The 22,327-nt window shown below is 25.3% G+C and overlaps 1 protein-coding gene across 1 annotated transcript in view; it reads right to left on the reverse strand.

Moving 5' to 3' along the window:
• Nucleotides 1-464: 464 nt before the first annotated feature.
• LOC109608822 (uncharacterized) overlaps nt 465-22,327 on the reverse strand; it is a 45,944-nt gene continuing 24,081 nt past the window's right edge. The window contains exons 6-8 of the mRNA XM_020025370.2: nt 3,271-3,432; nt 3,037-3,218; nt 465-1,039 (exon numbers count right to left, since the gene is read on the reverse strand). Of these exons, the coding sequence (XP_019880929.1) occupies nt 499-1,039; nt 3,037-3,218; nt 3,271-3,432 (885 nt within the window). The 3' untranslated portion in view covers nt 465-498. The remainder of the gene's footprint in view (nt 1,040-3,036; nt 3,219-3,270; nt 3,433-22,327) is intronic.

Below are 22,327 nucleotides of genomic sequence, written 5' to 3' on the forward strand. Positions count from 1 at the left end.
AAAATAATTAACTTTTTATTTTGTTTTATCACAAAATTAATTAAAATAAGTTTATGTAGATGTCAAATTGTTTCTCTAAGAAATAAATCAGCTACAAAAAATTATACTGGTTAATAATTATATTATATACATTTTAAATAATGTTAAAATCAAAATTTGAAAAACGTAAAAGAAATCATCCAACAATTTTTATTACTTTCACATATAAGACTGTTTCTTGCGTTTTGCGTCTATAGAATAATAGAATTATTAATTGCACAATGCAAAAGAAAAATTTAAGTTTACTACAGATATGCATGTCAAACATTGCAATTTACATTTCGTGCGCAATTCTTAAAACGTCCCATTCTTGTCGCCACAATACCCCATAATTTTCTTGACTCATTGTTCAATTCCTTAATTCCCCTACTTAGTGCCTCTGCATCTATGCTTTTATATTATTACAAGCTCTCATGCTCTTACAATAAGATACTAAAAAAGTTCCCAATTGTCCGCCGTCTAACTCTGGGCCATATCATTGGCCTCGAACCCCTTATTTTCATAATCTACAGACCTAACATCCGTTTCCTCTTTGGTAGCGGTTGGTGATGTGTCATTTTGTAATTTTTCGAATTTCGGCGAGCCGACCCGTTTGATGTGCGTCTTAATGCTGCTCCCTAAACCTTCCGCCGTGCAATTCCTCAATCCGTCCCCATCCGTTGCGTCCTCCCCCAAATCGACACTCGCCTCCCCATTAACCATGCTCCTTTGTTTCTTGTAAACGGCCGACATAATCTTCGGTTTGTTGTCGCATTGCAGACGTTTCTGGGGCTCGTCGTTTATGTAGCCCGCGTAGGTGGTGTATCCGTAGCCTCCGGAGTCGTAGCATTGTTGGTTCGTGTAGCAATAGGACTGGCGGTTGGAGCTCAGGCTGCTGTTGCTCTGGGTCAGGCCCGTTCTTATTTGCAGCTGGAGACGTCTCGGTGTTTGGGCTGATGGTGATGTCGTTTCCATGTACTCGCTGTCGTCGCATTCTTCCAAGGTGTCCTCATCGCTAAATCTAAAATAAACGATTTAAATTTATAATTAAATAGGAAATAAGTTAAAATTAATTTTTTATCGAAGTATTAATCTTAAATAACATGTTTTAGCTACTATTTATGCGGCCTAATTAAATATTGCAAATTTGTATGTGATGAAAATACAAGAACCTAAATTAACATAATATTTAAATAATAATAATATTTCAACTTTACTATATAAAAGGCAGATGTTTTCATGACTTTTCATTTGTTTAAGTAGAATAAATTGAAATACATAAGATTCTATCTAAAACTTATGAGTATCAAATCCATCAATTTATTTAGTTGGCATTATTTTTAATTAGTTTGCTCTCGAGATAAAATATGGATAAAATATATCATCATGCACTTATTGTTATTATAGATTATTGATAAAATGAGACTATAAAATTATGAATTTAATCCTTACAAAACATATTTCTGTTATGTACTTTAGGAAACAAAATATTATTTTTTATCTTAGTACTGATTAATTATCCAAAGAAAATCAAATCAAATGCAAAATATATTGTATATAATATACTTATATTATTCGTATACATAAAATAAAAAAAATTAATTGATTTTAATAATAGTGAGTATATCGAAATTGTTATTAAAACGACTAGAAAGAATAAAACAAAATGATAATTAAGTCATAAATAATAATTAACATATTTGTTATTTAAATTGAAAAACATAATTAGTAATTGTATCGTTTAAAAAAAAAATATATTCTTTATCATTTTAAAATGTGTCTTCATTTATAAAGTAAAATATTAAATAACTAACTCTATAAAAATCTATCAATTCATAATTTCGTGAACAGATGTTTAATTTTATATATATATATATATATAGATGTTTAATTTTATATATATATATATATATATATATATATATATATATGGGCAGAGCCCGATTCCACCAAATCCGGCTACCGGAGAATTTTTTGAAATTTGAAAAAAGTCAATTTTTTAATAATTTTCAAAAATTTGTATCTCAGCTTTTATATAACTTAGAGATTCCGTGTATATATATATATATATATATATATATATATATATATATATATATATTAGCGTTAAACTCATTTCCAGCTTAGCTAAAAGCTTCCTACTAAACAATTGCATTCTAAAGTATAGGGTTAAATAACTGCTGATATTTTTGTAGAGCTGTATTATCTTGATATCTGCCCATTTTTTCTCGATTTCGCTATTATGCGACCATCCAAGGCCAAAAATCGTTATTTTTAGATAACTGTAACTTTTTTCTTTGAAATTTTATAACTCGGATCCAAGCTCGAGACCATAGTTGAAATTTTCAGGGCTTGTTGGGAATATAACAGACTAACTTCTCTGAAATTTTGAAGCAAATCGAAGTTGTCTTGAAAGTAGAGGGTTCACAGAGGAAAATGTCGCTCGAAAGGAATCTCTAAATTATATAGAAGTTGAGATAGAAATTTTTGAAAATGAATAAAAAATTGACTTTTTTCAAATTTTAAAAAAAAAATTCAGTGGCCGGATTTCATTGAAGCGAGCTCAAATTTTCAGGATCATCTTTATTTATTATTAACTTTCTAGGAAAGTGGTCATTGTATATCTTCCCATATTTATTTGAATACAGAAGTAATTAATAATAATAATTAGTTTATCGAAATTGTTAATATCACTTTTGTATCAAATTTAATATAATTGTTGATAGATAAAAAAATAACGACTAAGATTTAAAATAAAAAAGTAAAACGAAATGATAATTAAGTTATAAAAATAAATAATTACTTATTATTTAAATTGAAAAGAATAATTAGTAATTCTAATGATTTGTTTTAAATATAGTTTATCAATTAAAAATATATCATTTCATAATTTCGTTTAATTTTTTTAAATAAATAATGAAATTTTAAAATACGTAATAAAATAAAATCTTTATTGAAAAAAGAAAAAAATATTATTTTAAAATAGAAATTTTTGTAATCCTGTAAACTAAAGTTTACCTGTCTGGTGGATTATGTACTAAAGCACACTGGTCACTAACGTTACTGATCTCTTCCTTGCATGAAGCCGGTCCGGAACTCGGACTCCTCCTGACACCCTGCTGGACTTCGACAACGAAAACACCATCTCTAGCACCAGGTGAATACTTCATCGTTGTTTCCCGACTATCCTCCTCGATATCCTTAAAAAATTAATATGTCTGTCTCAATAGTTTATAGCCAAGGCCTACTTACGTTTCTTTCTTCGGTTTCCACAATTAGATGGTTATTTTTTAAGGTCATTGTGATAATGCTTCCGTTTGTGTTGCAATGGTTGTTTGTCGTATATTGGGAGTCGTTCAAATTGCAAATTTCGACTTCTTCATTTGTGATGGTCAAATGAAGATCTTCGCATTCCTGAAACGAATAATTTTACGAATGTTTAAATGGTAACATATGCTGAAGTCACATTGCCTAAAGCGGGTATAAATATTGGTTCTGGCGAAGAACAGTTATTGAAAATTATTTGCAAAATTTCCCCGAGTTAAATTACCATGCTTGACTGTCGTAGTTGTGGTTTAAGTAAATAATAAATAAGTGGCATTACGGACAACGTAATTAATGTACTAGAGTGAAGAATTAATTATAAGCACCTCGGGCACTTGCTGGGAGGAAGTGTTTTTAATGTATCATTATTGGCAGATGGAAATAATAAAATTACAGTATCGTTCAGTGATTTAAGCATCTGACGGGTTTTAGTTCTCTGTAGGACTGTTACGGAGACAAAAGGCTTTGTTAATAAAGACACCGACAATTAGACTTAATTGTAAAACAAGAAAATTACAAAATTGTACTTAAAGTTTTAATATTGGGAATTAGTGATACTTTCCACATGACATATTTTACTGTTATTGTGATAACTCCCTAATTTAATATATTATTGAGGTTAATTCATAATATTAAATATATGTAGCTAGTTCGATCTTTTTTTCAGGTACATGGTGATAAATAGATTTGTTGACACTTTTTGTTTAAATCACAATCAGTTTGAGTTAGTTCATAAAGAATAGAGTAACTCTAAATGTTGTAATAACAATAATAAACCAGTTGATTAATTTCGTACAAAATTTAAATGCAAAACAAGAAAATTGTAAGAATTTGATTTAAATTAAATTGAAGTGAACATTTCAGTATCAGACATTGTGTTTTATTTAATGTATTTTGTAAATACAGTCGAACTTCACAAGTAGAATTTCAATAACTCGAACTAAATATTTGGCACAACTTAACATCATAAGTTCCCCCACCTCAGGTAAACTTCTCCACGTTTTCTTTTCTGTCAGTAACAATTCCAAGATCAATTATCGATTGATTAGAATAATGCCAGAAACTCCTACAATTTACTTTATGGTATTTACATGATTAGAACATCCTAAATTCTAAATAGAAGTACATTTTCATAAGAGTTTTTCTAATTAATTGTCTTAAAGACAATCTCTACAATGGTAATACTTATATTTCGCTACTTGACTTCGTGTGAGAAAATCTGTGTATGAAAATTTCCACAAAGTTAGTTTGTTTAATCGTAACTTTTTTTGAAAATGAAAATAAAAATCTTTTGACAAACACAAATAACTGAATTTTTTGCATTAAAATAAAAAATTTACATAATGTAATACATATTAATAATATTGATTGTATTATGTATTACATATTTTTTAGGTTTCAAAATGTTATTTTTGATAAGTAGTGTACTTTAGCAGCATCCTTTGAAATATGAAGCTCAAAGCGTACTTTCATTATAAATACACATTTATAACTTTCGTTGTACGTATTTTATTTAATAACTCGATTTTTTTGTGGTTAATAATGGTTCGAGTTATCAATGTTCGACTCTAATTAATGTACTATACACAAAATTGTTACGTGTCACTAACAACAGGTGCTAGTCTCCTTATGACTTTTAATTATTTTTGACACAATTAATTAGAGGCAATTCGTAAAAAAAAAAATAATTTGAAAATATTTTAATGAAAATAATAACACACGTGATTAATCAAGGTACCCCCAAAACTTTCCTTCCATCTGTTGCATCGAGTGTGTCCATAAGCTACCGTTTAACCACCAGAACTAATTTGTGAGACCCTCCTATAAATTATGTTGTTAGTTAGCCAGATGTCTAAACCGGAGGATTCGTAGAAAATCAGTAGATATTCCCTGAACGGCTAACAAACATCAAACGTTCACCAGGTTGAAACGTCGCCGGGGTTAGCGGACTGGTCCGTTTGCGAAATTGGCCCCAAATTGGGCATTAATGGTCATTATCGTTAAAGTTTCTGCACGCACATGAACAATTTGGCCGAAATTTCTCCTGCATTCTTTCAATCGTAGCTCGAAGGTACCGCTTCGCTTCTCAGGTTTTCGGGAACCTTTCAACACATTTGACCGGCGAATTATTTTTATATTAATAATGACGTGCCCGAAAATTTGACATAATACCCCTTCGCAAGCTTTTTATATTTCATGATATAATACTTTTATAATTCGACGCTTCTAGCGGTTTTTGCACGTTGATGACACGTTGTTTTAGCTTGAAAATTATCTTGCAATTTAGGTTAGTTAAAGTATTAAGAATTTGGATTAGACCAACTGATTTATCTCGTGGGACAGTAAACAACTGCACAAGCGAAACATCTTATGCCATAAATTCATCCCGGAAACTTTACTGGTAAAAATAAATAGAAACAATAGTTTCGGGATAAACACGGGTAATAATTCATGATCAAAACATATGAAACATTAAACATCACCTCACGTGGAAATATGATGATAAACGACGGCAAATATTAAATAATGCACCATCCTCGTTGGATTTAATACATCTAGACACAGATTTGTGTTGTGCTGTTCATGTTTAAATTAGGTGCATTATACATAATATTATTCCACGAGAATAATTCGAAAGAAAAACGCGTCGATTTGCATTAATGTTATTACTGACTTTGGTTTTAAATGGCATTTTATGATTGTATATTGAATTTTTTTTTAAAATGTGGTTTTGTTGTTGATGAATCATAACTGAAATAATGGCTAAATTATGAATATAGAAAAACAAAATATTATTTTGCCGTTTTTTGTACAATGGTAATTATTTTCAGACATTATCCGCAAATTAAATTTAATTTTATTTTTAGTTAAATTGAATTAAAATACTTTTCAATCTTTAATCATATTTTATGGATCAAAATTTCTTATTTAACTGAATATTAACCGAATTAAAATTATAATAATAATAATAAATTATTAAACACTAATTAACTTTTTTGTATTTAAGTTTATATATATACCCAATACAAGTAATAAAAATTACTTGTATTGGGTATATATAATTTATATAATATAATTTGTGTATCTAAATAAATTTTTTGCCTTCTCATATATTTCAGAAATGTAATTAGTAATAAATTATAGTAAATTAATTACAAAAAAATTAGGAGGTTAATTATAAAAAGAATTGAATTTATATAATCATAATTTTATTCAACATTTACTAAAATCCAAAATAATAAAAAATATATAAATTTGTCTTTCTACTAAATTTACAAATTTTCAAAAATGAATTTAAACGCATTTAAATATTAATAGGTAACTATTTTTTGATTTCACTGATAATTTATTACAAAAAAATGTAATTAGTCATAATTCTGTTGATAATTCAACCAAAAGGCAAACTAATATATATACATATGCATATTCTTTTCTCTTCAACTTCATTAATAAATATAGATTTCATAAAAAAATACTTTTTATTTATTTTATTCATAACTAATTATGAAAAAAAAATAAATTAATCATAATTTTGTTTAAATAAATTCTACCAGCACATTTACAGAGATTTTAAAAATATAATAATATTAATAAGATTAAAATGAACTATAAAAGACTCTTTTACCTTAATTTAAAATATGAAGTTAGTCATAATTTTATTCAAAAATAAATAAATGAATTTTATTAATCATTATATTACATTATATTTTTTATTATTCTAATATATTTAAATATATTATAAATGTGGTATATAAGAATGCCTAAAAATAATAAATTTTTTTTATTTCGTTTGTAACTGATGGTAAAATAGATTTGTTATAAGTTAGTTGAAAATTCAATTAAAATGCAAAATAATAAAAATAACTTTTTTTCTTTTCCTTCTAGCAGAATTTAACCTTCTGATAGACACATTTTTCCAAAATGTACTGCAATGTAATGATGATAATACACAAAAGTACAAAAATGATATTAAAAGAATATTAATGACGAGTAAAATTTTTCAATATTTAAATGAAATTTCGTATGTGTATCTAAATTTAAAATGTTATTATGAGAATTGAAATAAATTTAACTTAACTAAAATGAAAAATACTAAAAGTAAATAAAAATTAAAACTAAATTTAAATTTTTTCTGACCCTTCTGGTATATTATAAATATCACATCACATGTGTCAAAAATGTAATAACAAAACGAAACAAATTTTTATTTCAATTAATTTTCTGTTTTCTATTTCTCCACTATTATTAAGTATAATTATAAAAAATAAAAAAAAAATGATGAAAAAACGAAAAATTAATAAATTTAATAATTAGCAATGTAATTTAATCTTATTCAAATTAACAAATGATCACTGTTAAAATGTATAAAAATTGAAAGGACTTTTATGTAAGTAAAATTACGTAATTATCCATTGATAGTAACTAAGAGCACTTAATAAACAATAAAACATACTTTTTATTTCATTCATAACTGATTACAAAAAAGAAATTAGTCATAATTCAACTAACATGTAAACTAATAAAAATAAATATTTTTTCTTTCCCTTCTATAGACTTTGCCCTTCTGATGGTGATTAAAAAGAAGATTAGTTACAACTGCATTAAAAATTTAACTAAACTGCCATATAATAAAAATATATAAGTAAATTTATTTTTTTTTCTTAAATTTATAAATATATGTTTTAAAAATCCTTTAAATTTAATAATAACTGAAATATTATAAAAAAACGATTTTTTTCATTTTATTCACAATTAATTAAAAAAAAATAGTTAGAATTTTATTCAATAATTCTACTAAATTGAAAAATAAATACGTAAATTTATTGTTTCCTTATACTTTCAGTAATTTCTAAAAAGAGTAAATTAAGAGAAATAATAGTAAAAGACTATTATACATTTTTGTATTTTATTCAAAAAAAAAAAAAAATAGATTAGTCATAAATATACAAATAAATAAATATAATTAATTAAATTATTTTTTTCCTTACACATACAGATACATATTTTAAAATTAATAAAAATGTACGAATATATTTTTTTATAATTCCAGTACTTTTACAAATATTTCCAAGATGCAGTAAAGCTAAAAGAACCAAACTAATAATAACAAGTTAATATATAGTTTATCCAAAATAAATTAGGGATTAGTCATAATTTTGTTGACAATTCAATTAAAATGCAAAATAAAAATAAATTGTTGTTTTTACATTTTATCAAACTTTTTAAAAATAAAAGTTTCATCATTTTATCTCAAAGTGATTTAGATGTGCAATATTAAAAACAAACACTTTAACATACACAATGTTTTATTTTGTTTTTGTTCTTTTTATGCGTTAATAACTATCAATGAATAATACAAAATCAGAAAAATAATAAAATAACCTAAAAATAAATGCACATGTTGTTCTTCTAGAAACCGAACACACAAATATTTACAATTAAACAAGAGAAAATAATAAATAAAATGTAAGAGCCGCATCTCAATTAACAAACCGAATGCATCGATGCAGCACCAGAATCAATTATCGTCGATGACGCGCCGCTAATTCATGGGAACATCTTTAAAAACCAAACTGCATCAAATAACAAACCATAAAAATTATTTAAACAAGCCAAAGTGCATTAACCTGCATCCGCACAACGGGGCGCAACAAAAAAAAAATCGACATCCTGAATAAGCCCGTGGCCTTGAATGCGCTAAAAATAAGCGACGACTCGTCTAGTCACTATTATTGCATAGATAGCAATATATAATGTGCAAAACAAGAGTTTAACAACCGCCGAAAATGCAGTTCGTGATTTGGCACCAGTCCCGATTTTGCGTCGCGGTCACACCGACCGTGCGGCGGCGGGAGCGAGCGGGAACGAGCTGGGAACCGTGTCGGAAAAAGAATGCGGCGCTTTGACATTCCGAATTCGCAAAGTCAAATTGCTGGGCTATGGACGATGCGAGCGAGATAGAGAGCCCATCGGACACACGTAATGGATCCATCTCGGTCCTTCTAATCGCACTTGGCGGATGGATTTTTTTCATTATTTGACTGCGACGGCAATAGAACGATGACGTTCCATGTTTTTTATGCGGGAATTTTGGGTGTAACGCATTCGGTGCGGCCGATGCACTATCGCCGCGGCTCGCTGTTTATACCACGGACGATCGTGCGACTTTCTTAAACTCGACGACCCCCGTCCACTTTTTTTTCCACTTCTTCACACAAATCACCATTATATATGTAGGTTTTATTTTAATAATTTTAAATCGGCTCAATCGCATCACCTCTTTTTAAAAAATGGAGAATGCGCCACAAATAACTTTTTTTGTAAATTTGAAAATTTTTTTTAGAAACGTTTTTAACAATTTTTTTACCAATGTATCATGAAATTGATTGAAAAAATTAATAAAAATCTATTTGCATTAATTTTTAGTATCCTCATTATTATTAAATATAGAAAAAGTTAAAACAAATATTTTTCAAATTTTAAATTTTTTAAAAAATATAATATAAATTATATATAATTTTTAATTTTTTAGAAACGTTTTTAACAATTTTTTTTATCAAAGTATCACAATAATTGAAAAAATTAATAAACATCACTATTATCAAATATAGAAACAAATTATTTTTCAAAAATTAATTAAAATGATTTAAAATTTTAAACTAAATTATCACTATTATAAAACATTAAAATTTTTTAAAAGTATAAGATTACAAATTGTAAAAAATTTTTAATTTTTAAGAAACGTTTTTAACAATTTTTTACCAACATATCATAAAATTGATTGAAAAAATTAATAAATATTTATTTAAATTAATTTTTAGTCAAAAATTAATTAAATGGAATTTTAATTTTAAATTTAATTCATTTGTCGCTATTACAAAATACTAAAATTTTTGAAAAATATAATATTATAAATTATAAATAATTTTACATATTCATATTATTATAGTTAGATTTTTATAATAAAATATTGATGTAAAAAGAAGAAATATTTATTATAATTATTAATCGATAGATTTTTATTTTAAAATATTGACGTTAAAAATAATAATTAATTGGAATTTATTATGTGTAATAAAATTAGATAAGTAAATTATATATTTTTCTTATCATTCTTTTAACTTTTTATATATTAAAAAATTTAAAAAAATAATATTGATAAAAAGGGTAAACAGCGTCACTAACATAGAGTATTAAAATTAAAAGAGAAACTGAAAATATATGACCATTTTTAAACAAAATAAATAAATATATAAATTATAAATTAATTTTACAGTATTATGAATTTTTTAAATGTAGTTTTCTACATAATCAGTAATCGACAGATAAATAATATTAAAATATTAATGCTAAAAACAATAATAACTAATTGTATTTTATAATAATTAAAATAAATAAAAAATACCAAAATAGAAAAACATTCATCAAATTTAATTAAAAAGGAACATATTTTTAAATAATGATAAATTAAAGTTTGCAGTTAATAAATTATCAATATTATAATATATTAAAATTGAAAAAGGAAATAATATGTATGTAGAACAAAAACATGTATGCTATTCCCGAAAAATAAAAATATAAATTATTTTACAGTTTACTTCAGTTTATCAGTTAAAAACTACATAATTACCAATGTATAATTTTTTATATAAAAATATTTATAAAAAAAATCAAATTGAAAAGAATTATAAGATTCAGTCTTAAATCAATAAAAAATGTAAAAATTAAAAAGCACAAACATATTTTTTTTTAAATGATATTAAGATGATTAATGGTTAATAAAATTTCTAACTTATTTATATATGATTAAATTTTTAAATTGATTACAAAAAACTACTGAAAGTGTACTAAAATTCAAAATATTAAAGTAAATAAATAAATTTAATTTTTTTCTAATCTAATAGTTAATAACGTAATTAATTTGAATTAAAATTACTGAATTAATGCTGTTATAATATATTAAATTCGTAAAAGGACCATCTATGTAAATAAAATTATATAATTATATTTTATAATTATATAAATAAAAGAATAATACAAAAATCAAATTTAAAAATAAAAAAAGAACATCAGATTTACAACAATGGAGTTGAGGGAATATTATTAATTAATACAATTACAAATGTACTACAAATAATATCAAAAATATAAAAATTAGAAATCATATAAATTTATTAATTTTTTATTAGTCTTAAAGAAAGAATTTTTAACAAGAAATCACCTTTTAACCTGTTTTATTTATAAGATGAATTAATAAGTATTGCAAAATTAAACAAACATTAATATAATAATAATTTCTATAATATAATTATATTGTCTAGTCAACTAAATATAATACTTTTTATGGCATGCATACTGTTTGTTATTGCAGTTTTTAAGCTACTATTCCTCAAAAGTAAATTAATTATAAATAAAAATGTATCCAAAGTAAATTAATTATAAATAAAAAAGTATCCAAAGTAAATAAAATTTAAAATTGGCAATCGCAAATCATTATTATAAAATTTACGGTACTCAAGCATGATTTTATCAGTTTGTTTAAATAAAATTTTTACGTTGCGAAAATTATCACATTTATTTAATATTTTTATCATAGAAAATATAGTTTAAATAAATATTATATATAAATACTACTGAGATAAAATTTGTACATACAGAAAATATTGTATTCATGACATTGTTATGTATAGAACTAAAATATAATATCGAAGGAAAATAAATAATGAGGAAAGATATTAAATTACACGTGTTATCTAATAAAGCACCCATATTTGTGTTAAAACATTTTTATAGATATATTAATATCATTTTCCAATAAATGCATCCTTACAATTTAGATAGTATTTCTTCTTTTGAAAGGAATAAAACTCGATATGTGGTATTAGCTAACATAATTAATACTACAAAAGTCAATTTCAAGTAAATGAGTCAATATTATGGGAAAAATGTCAAAAATACTTGTTTTCATAATTTTAATTTACAATATTGTTTTAGCACAAATCTGCTGATATCGAAATATTTTATAAAATTTAGTCATATATTTTAAATAAAGTGAAACAAATTATTTATGGTGAAACTATTTTAAAATATTTTCTTACATTTTTGATATTTTTTTTTTATTTTAGAACTATCATTTTAAAAATATTATATATTCAAGTATTTAATTAGTTGCATTTTCACGTATGCATCACAATTTACAGTTTAACAAATAACAAAAAATGCCGTCAAACAATTATTGCACGTTCACTAATTAGCCAAATAAAGAAATTTTTGTCGAAATGTTACAGACCCCGAATTCGCAGACATTTTAGAACGTGCAATATTAGTCGAGCAAACAGTCGACGGCTCTGAAAACTAATATTTGCCGAACGGACAATCTGCAAAAACAACTGTGGATTATCAAAACTGTTGGCAGAGCGAAAGAACGTTCACGGAATTGCATGCTGGAAGTAGAAATGATGATGTCGATGATGAAGATGATGATAAGAATACCGTATTCTCGGAATGTTTCAAATCGAACGGGTAAACAAATATGTGCAGACCTTGTATCAATATTTAAAATATACATATATTTTTTTATCTGTAACTAGCGGATTTATTTCTATTGTGTCACAAATCGACCACGTGTCACGAACGTTTTAATCCAGTGGAAACGTCAAAGTGAAGTCGCAAATGGAAAAGTACATCTCAAAAATACAATATTAAACATCCATATGCGAAGAGAAGCCCGTTCCATCAAAATGAAATACTTCATCTCCAATATGTATTGAGAAATTCAATGTCACTGGAGCTGTACAAATGTGTTTTCGATGCATGTATTGATTCGGGAACGTCGTGCATTTTTAGCGTCGAAATGTGCTTGGGAAATGACGTTTTATCTGACACATTTATTAAATTCGTTGACATTCTCAAAATGTACAAATGGATTTATGTTAAGCATTAATATAAATGCTTTATTGACTGTAATTGATGGTAATCATTTTGAATAAAATATAATTATTATTTTATATTTCAAAATGTACATTTACTCAATAAAACACTGAAGTACTGTATGTTTCGATAAGGATATAACATCTTTGATTAAAAAAATACCACTGAATTCTTAAATTCAATTAAAAAATAGAATATTTTTGAAATTTATAAATAGTAAAAGAACTTGAATAAATAATTTAATTTAAAATTTATCAGCTTCCGTTCAACAAATTACAAGTTACAGGGTTTTATTTTTTATGTTTAACCTATTTCCAACATTTTATTATAAAAGTTACTCTAAGATTATTAAATTATTAAGAAATTTATCAAATTCGTCAAATGTTCTCAAGATAATCAAATGTCGAAGTGATGTTGGACTCTTTAGAGTTAATCTTAGAGACACCATGTTTGTTTTTTGAGGACCACTTTTAATAATAATATTTTTTCTATTTCTATTCGATTAATAGTTTCTGAGATATAACTGACTTCTGAGTCTTCTCAGATGAGGCAAGTGAGGCAGTGCCTCACCTAAGAAAATAATTTTAGTGACATAACGTTAATATAAAAAAAATACATTTTTATGTTTTTATTCTTTAAAATAATAAATATATTTAAATTAAGATAGGTGGGTAACAAGTTCTGCAGAGGCATTTTTAAATGTGCCTCTTCACGCCATTTCGTTTCATAAGTAAATCTTGATTATTTCTATTTGATTGCAATATTTGGGCATGGGCTTTAAGTTCAGGTTATTGATTTAATGGTAGGAGGCTGAGGCGTGCCTTTAGCCGATGAGATAACTCCAAAAACCGACCCAAAGAAAGTTCCCAAACATTGCCAAATTTTCAGTTTGAAAAAATACTTGATCGTGTGTATGTGGTGGAGTCAGTTGTGGAAAGATTTTTAATATTACATCTCTTTTTAATTATGATAAGGCGTCAACCAGTTATAATGCGAATGAATTTAGACGTATATGTATATTTCCAGTTTAAATTACTATAACGAAATGTTTGCTGCTAAATAAGTAAATACTTCAATTTCTAATTTAAATACTTTAAGAAATACGGAAAAAATCGAGAATTAACTATATCTTGGACGATAAATTTTATTGGCTAACGTGAAGTACAGTAATGAATAATGTCTTTTATTTTCAAAGGGTAGTGAAGATATTTATTACAAAAAATTATTTTTTGGAACAAAAGCGTTGATTATCAATATTGTTTTTGTTTTATATATGCCCCATCACACTCAAACCTCACTGCTTCTTATTTTGTAGTATATTTGATAATTCAGAGTCTGTCGAAGTTATGGTTTCAGTTACCAAACAACAAAAATTCACATTGAATTTTAATAGGAATTTTGTATGTTATTTTGGTTACGTACCATACGAATCCAAAATATGCTGGGATATCCAGAGTTTAAAAAAAGTATTTTAAGAAACAAAAAATTTAACTAAAAATGATTTTTTTCAGCAAATATTTTTTCAATTTTTCAGTGATTTGATAAGAATTGTTATTTATTTCACAAAAAATAAAACATATTATTATTTTATTAATTATTATTAGTATTAATTAGAGACCTTTTACTAAAGATGTTTCTTACATTCATTTATAAAAGCCGGAGTATATTAAAATATCTTGTAACAATCAATTACACATAGATTTTATCTGACTTACAATGTGCACAAAAGTTTGATGATAGTTATTCTTATCTTGGATCATAAAAATATCTACTTAACATTTCGATCATATTTTTATTGTCGTTTCCCACTAGAATATTAGTAAAAATGCATAAAAGCATCTGCACAATTTTATGCCGTTTCGGAGAAATGAATTATGACATCATTTAGGCTCGGGAAACGCACGGCGTTATTTGTATTCTAAGAACAACTTTTGTTTGCGATATCTTTTGTAGCCCAAAAAAGTCGCTAGATTAAAATCAGACACTGAAATATAATATAAAACTATTTTTTTTTCGGCCGCGGTTTTACAGTTAAAGTCCTGAAGCGAAAAATATTATGCGCAATAAACCTGCAAACAAAGTTATTTTAATGTTTCAGTGCGTTTTTTCTGGTTTATGTCACTATAAAGTTTGAAGCTCGGAACATAGTCTTAATGAATGCCTTAGTTTCGTTTTGTTTTATGGGGGTTTTTATGTTTCTGTTTGAGTTGTTTGATGCCGATTTAATTTGAAAAATGTGCAAAATTGTCATTGTGCATAGTAGGGCAAATGTAGGAATAATGCTAGTTTATTGATATATGATTAATTTCAAACACATACACCGTAACCTTTTCTAGGGTAAAAGTTACCATAGAAATCGAAGATATTAATGTTTTTTTTTTAATTAGCCTTTTTGAGAAATATCCGCAAAAATATTATTGTTCAATTTTTTATTAAATTATTAAGAGAAAATAGAAATTTCAACTAGTGAACTACATACAATTAATTAATTAATTAATCATCATTTAGCATAAACTGTTTTTAATAATCTTGATATCTTATTTCCTTAGTGATTAAATTTTGATGAAAATGTTTACCTTTATCATTTCCAACTCATTAATTAGGTGGTAGGTAATCTAGACGATCATAGCATCGTAACTTTAAAAGTTTTTAAATTACGAGCAAATATTGCATAAAAATGTACAAGAAATTGACAAATAAATCAAATATTTATTTGATAGCTACCAAAACATAAAGTTTTCAATTTTTTATTAAGCCGAGATTTATATGGAGAATATTTAGCTGGAGCTGGATTAGCAACATTTATAAGATTAATTCGAACTATTACTTCTCGTCTTGCAAGGAAGAAGTTGGTGAACTTTGCAAAGCAGTAATTGTTGCATAAAAATATGGGAGAAGCTGGCATGTAGAAATAAAAAAATCATATGTTTATTTTTTTGAGGACCACCAAGACTTAGTTTTTTTAAAGTTTTTAGTTTTCTATCGGGCCCAGATAGAGAATATTTAACATTACAGTATTTACTTCGATGATTTTGATTAGCAGCATTTATGACTTCTCTTTGAACTATTTTCTTAACTTGCATATTAAGATAGTGATCTTAAGACGAAGAAAGAAGTTGGTAAACTTTGCAAAGCAGTGATTATGAATTTTTATTTGAAGGTACGTTTTTTATTAGATTAGATATTTATTTGAAAAAAATTAATAACTATTTGTTTCGATAAGAGGTGCATTTACAGCATTTATGGCTTTACTTTGAGTTCTTTTCTAATTTCTCATTATACTCATTAAGTGGTATTAACTAAACTTAATAAAGAGTATAGAAGAAGTTGGTAAACTTTGCAAAGCAGTCATTATAGTATAAAAATGTAAAACAAATAGAAGGAATTGACATGTATAAATAAAAATGAGGCTACCAAAACCTAAAGTTTTCCGTTTTTTATTAGGCTCAGATTTATATGGAGAAGATTTAATATAACAATACTTGTTTCAATAAAAGTTGCATTAGCAGTATTTATGACTTTATTTTGAACTGTTCTCTTATTTCTCATTTTGCTCATTAAGGTAGTAAACTTTCTGAAAAAGAAAAATAAAGAAGTTGAAACTTTGCTATAACTATTGCATAACAATCTAAAAAACAGAAAAAATTGACATATATAAGTTATAAAAGTTAAATTTTTGTTTAATTTAGTTTCATTTAGAGCAAGGAAAATGTACGAAATGTTTAAGAATACTGTTTCAATAAAAGAACCCTATTTTCTTTCCTATTCCTCTATATAATGAAGTAAAGAAAACATTGGTTTTGCTCTCCTTTCAGTGATTCTTATTGATTGAAAGTTGAAAGATAAAAAAAGATGTAAATATTTCGAATGCTCATTATTACATTAACTAGCATATATTATGTTAAGTTAGTTTTCAATTTTAGCCGAGATTTATATGGAGGATATTTAGAGAACAAAACACTACTTATTTTGATAAGAGCTAGATTAACAACAGTTTCTTACTTCTCATCTTGCAAGAAAGAAGTTGGAACTTCGCAAAGCAGTAATTGTTGGATAAACATTTGCCTTTCGGTGATTCTTATTTGTTGAAAGTTGAAAGATAAAAAAGATGTATATATTTCGAATACTCATTATTACATATCTAGCGTATTTATGTTAAGTCAAATAATCAGAATTCATGTATTTATTTCAATTTAAAAATTCAGACAAAAATGAGATAAAAAATATAGTTTTTACAAACAAACATGTGCCACCATTTACTCCAGTTTTTAATAATGAATGGTTTTTTAATATTTTCGAATTCTAGTCAAAATTTTACAATTAATAAGTTTCATGTAAACGAGTGTAATGTTCCTGAAATTAAAAGCTTATATTTCCTATTTTTATTTTTAGTATATGTATATTCGGAGGCAGAGTTATAAAGATCAAGATTACATTAAACAGAAGTTAATTAATTAAAACCATTTTCTCCCCATTTATTTCATTTGCACCATGAAAAAGTAAAAAAGAGTGGAACATTATACGAGTCTGGTACTTAATAATGTCGTGTAGTGTATGCATATTATTCTAATTTTATTACCCGTTTTTACATATCTATATGGCAACCGTACTAAATAGTCATGTTATTGTCTCTATCCAGGTTTTTAACCTATTGTTTGTATAAAAAATACATTCATTATTTTCGTCTGTCGCTGAATGCATTAATAAATGAGCGTGAATTACTTTCAAGTGCAATAGATGTTAGAATAAACAGTGTTCAGGGTCGAATCGGAATATCCGACCGAAACCGGATGTAAAAAATTTCTGTATGGCAATCTGTTTTGATTCCGACGACCTTCTAACTGCAACAATTCGATTTATTACCACCCGCCCCACACGCCTTAATTTATCATCGCGAACAGTTCGATTTTTGACCGCCGTTGCTTTTTTGGGACCTTGTCGAACTTTGTCGCAACAAGAGTCGTGTGGTATTTAGAAAATTGTGCGACCTTAATTATTTATGTATGTGCTATTAACAACCATCGAATGTTATTCGGCAACGTTGACCCACACTTAATATGCCCACTGCATATTTTATCACCGTAAATCACCGCATACGAGATAACATACATTTTATATATATAGGCACATTAATGCCTTAATTAAAACTACTTGCGAGAGAATCTCGCAATTATTCGTTTAGTGTATCGTGGCTGTGAAATGAATAAAACAAAAAAAAAAAGAGGCGAGTTATCTTTTTGCTAGTTGCAAAGGCACAGTTTTCGGCTGACTATTAATAGACCGTTGTGAAAATATTCGCTCAGCCGCCAAATAATATGGCCTTGGTGCATTTGGTGACCCCAATTCGAAACATTGCACTTCTCGGTCGGACTATAGCAAATGCTGCTGCACGTCGGTGATGCGGGAGCGAGACCGCGCTACGGATCGGCTCTATTGGGTGGAAAAAAATGCAATGAGATCTGCGAGAAACTGGTCGCTATGAGTCTTGGGGTTTCATTAAAAATGGACGATGTCGTACAGGAAATTAGCCAGCCGTCTTTAGAGAAATGTTAATTAAAAGTTTTGTTTTATAATTATTCAGGATCGGGCTAACGTCAACTAAATGGAAAAAAATCACTGCCAAGCAAACTTGAAGGATTTTTTTTTCTTATTTGTTGCAGATTTGTTGACATTTTAATTTGATGGTTTCCACTTTTTCTTTAACAAGATTTCAACATCAAATTATTATTTTAATTTTTTTTATATCCAACATGTAGGAAACAACTCAAATAAAGTATTGGACAGACATTTAACTTTAAAGAACACTTTAATATATATATATATATATATATATATATATATATATATATATATATATATGTATATATATGTATATATATATATACTTATATATATATATATATATATATATATATATATATATATATATATATATATATATATATATATATATATGTATATATATGTATATATATATATACTTATAACTATTCAACAATTAAACTTATTAATTAATTCATACAATTATGCAAACATGCTTAGACAAAAAATTATATTGAATTGAGCCTTATACAAATTGCAATCCTATCAAAACTTTTCCATATATTTTTATTAAAAATTTATTTAATTTATATTTATTTATTTAAATTATATAAAAAATTGGGTATAAAACAATATTTTTTGTCTTCAAAAATAAATAAACAAAATTAGATATTATTTAATTTTAAATAGTCTTATTAATATTTTTCAGAATTTTTAGTAACCCAATAAATAAAAAAATGTATATCAGTAAAAGAAACATACTTGAATATAATATTTATTTCATTTATTTTATTTAATATATAAATTTTTAAATATTTCCCTATATCCTATGTACATATTTTTATTTAAAATATTTTTAAATTGAAATTGAATTTAATAAATAATCATATATAAAAATACATTTCAGAATAAGTCAATCTAAATAAAAAGCTATTGTTTAAATTAGTAATAATGAATAAATAATTTTTAACAATTTGGAATTTTTATAACAATAATTTAAACTGTCATGAAATTCTCACAAAATTTTAAAATTAATTTGAAACGTTTTCAGTGATAACATGTGAGTCAATTAATTCATTTTATTTAATAGAAACATTATATTGAGTTTGTGTGTCCTATCAAAATTAACAATAATGTGAAAATATTAAAATAATTCATTCCGTATAATGGTAAAGATATATAAAAATATCTGGCATAAAACAATATTTTTTTGCCTTAAAAAATAAATAAAAATTCATTATTAACATAATGAATAAACAAGAGTTTTGTTAAATAGATATCAGTAAAATACATACTTAAAAATAATATTTATTTTATTTTATAAGCAAATTATATTACAAAATTTAATAAATAAATTTTTAAATATTTCCCTATATTCTCTGTTTGTTTGTATTTAAAATAATTTCAAATTGAAATTGATTTCATTAAATAGTAATTTTATATAAAAATACATTTCAGAGTGAATTAGTATGTGTTAAATATTTTTTAATTTTTAAATAGTTTTTAGCAATATTTTTCATTCATTTCACACATTTTTTTTAATTAAATAATAAAAAATAAAGCAGGAATAGATAAGTTAACAAGATTTGTAAAATTTTTATAAAAATATTAAATAATTATAAAATAATAAAAATTAATTATAATATTTATTTAATTTATTTTACATAATTAATCTGGCTATTAAATAAAACATATTTATTTCTGTTATAATTTTGTTTTCCAATAACGTATGCATGAAAATTAAAAGAAATAAACAATAATAATCTTATACAAAATACGTTTTAGAGTAAATTGATATTTGTTGTGACAGGATAAATAAACTAAATTAATACTTTTCAATTTTTAAGCATTTTTACTAATAAGAAAGTATAAATTAGATAAGGATATTTGGATTTTTATAATTTTTATAAAAACCATAATTAAATAATTATATAAATTTAAATATAATATGTATATATTTATTTTATTCAATATTTATATTTATTTATATTAAATTTACAATATTTTCAGAATTTTCTAATTTATATACATATTTCGATCAAAAATAAAAAGAATAACAATATGTGTATTTTGGTAAATCTTACTATCTTCGTTAAATAGTTAAGTAATATAAAAATATAAATCAATATATTATATATATATAATATTTAATAAATTACATATGTTGATAATAATTTTATTATTTTTATATTTTTTATTATATTTATTATTTATTATTATTTAATTAATTCAGTTTATTAATATTTAAATTACGTATATTATATTAATTTAATTGCATTTTTAAAATTTTTTTAATTAAATGCGTGTTTTTAAAACATGGTAACGCCAGTTCAATTAAATATTCATATTTCTAGATTCTTTTCATTAAAATAATAAGTAATATATTAGATAATTTAGTGTGATAAGTTGCTTAGACAAAATATTAAATTTCATATTGTTTTATGCACACTTTTAACACTGAACTTTAGTTAAAAATTGCGAATAAATTTGTTTTAAAATAAAAACAGTTGCAGGCTTAAAAATCAATGTCGAAATAAATTATGCGATTTTTATTATTTTCTGTTTCGCGTTTTGATAGCCGAACATAAACGTATTTCATAACGTCCTAGTATGTAAGGTCACATCGGATAAATCCAGTTTCTGCATTTGGAACGTATTCGTTACCTTAAAAACCTCCGATTTAATTCGCATTCGGCGAAAGATAATCCGACAACAATATTTTTTTTAAAAATCCACAAGGTGGATTCATTTTCGACGAACATTCTGGTACGTATTTTCCTGCGAATCACCAAAATTATTCGCGATTAATATACTGCAGGGACGCATTTTTGATTGTCTAATGTAAAATTAATGGTCCGCGTTAAAATACAAACGATAAGTGAAATTTGTGTTGCTATCAAACACAAAAGTTTAATTAGCATATATTTTTAATAAATTATTCTATGACAACACATTTGCACAAGCTAGATACATATTAAATTTAGTGCAAAGCGAAAATAAATCGCTCATTAATATTAAAATCAGAAAAAAAGAAAAAATAAAACTGCAGATAAACAATCATCATTTTTATAAATTAAACTTGTAATTAACATAGAATTAGTGATTATGATTTCGACTTTTTTAAGCATTTTTAATGTTTTCGTTTTGAGAAATTTGCTAATTATACCCTATTAGGGTAGCAATTACAAAAAATGCGAGAGATTTAAATAATAGTCGGATCCAGCAAGAGCAATGTAAACACGAGGATGCATTGGTTAATTAATGCCGCCGAAACTCAAAAGAGGAATTTTTAGTTACTATGGCAAATAAACCGGCATAAGTTCGAAACGTTCGAGCTGGTTGTTTTGTTAAAAAGTTGTCCAAAATTTAACGACCCTTAGAGCGAACACATACGAACATTTCAGTGGCGTTTCGCTCTTCGGGAAAAATGTGAGATTTTGTTTTGGTTTGTTCAAGACATTCTCTGGTTGATTAAATATATATTTATCTGTTTGAATGTCGAAAATGTAGTAAA

This window comes from Aethina tumida, chromosome 1, assembly GCF_024364675.1.
Source record: "Aethina tumida isolate Nest 87 chromosome 1, icAetTumi1.1, whole genome shotgun sequence".
Classification (NCBI taxonomy): domain Eukaryota; kingdom Metazoa; phylum Arthropoda; class Insecta; order Coleoptera; family Nitidulidae; genus Aethina; species Aethina tumida.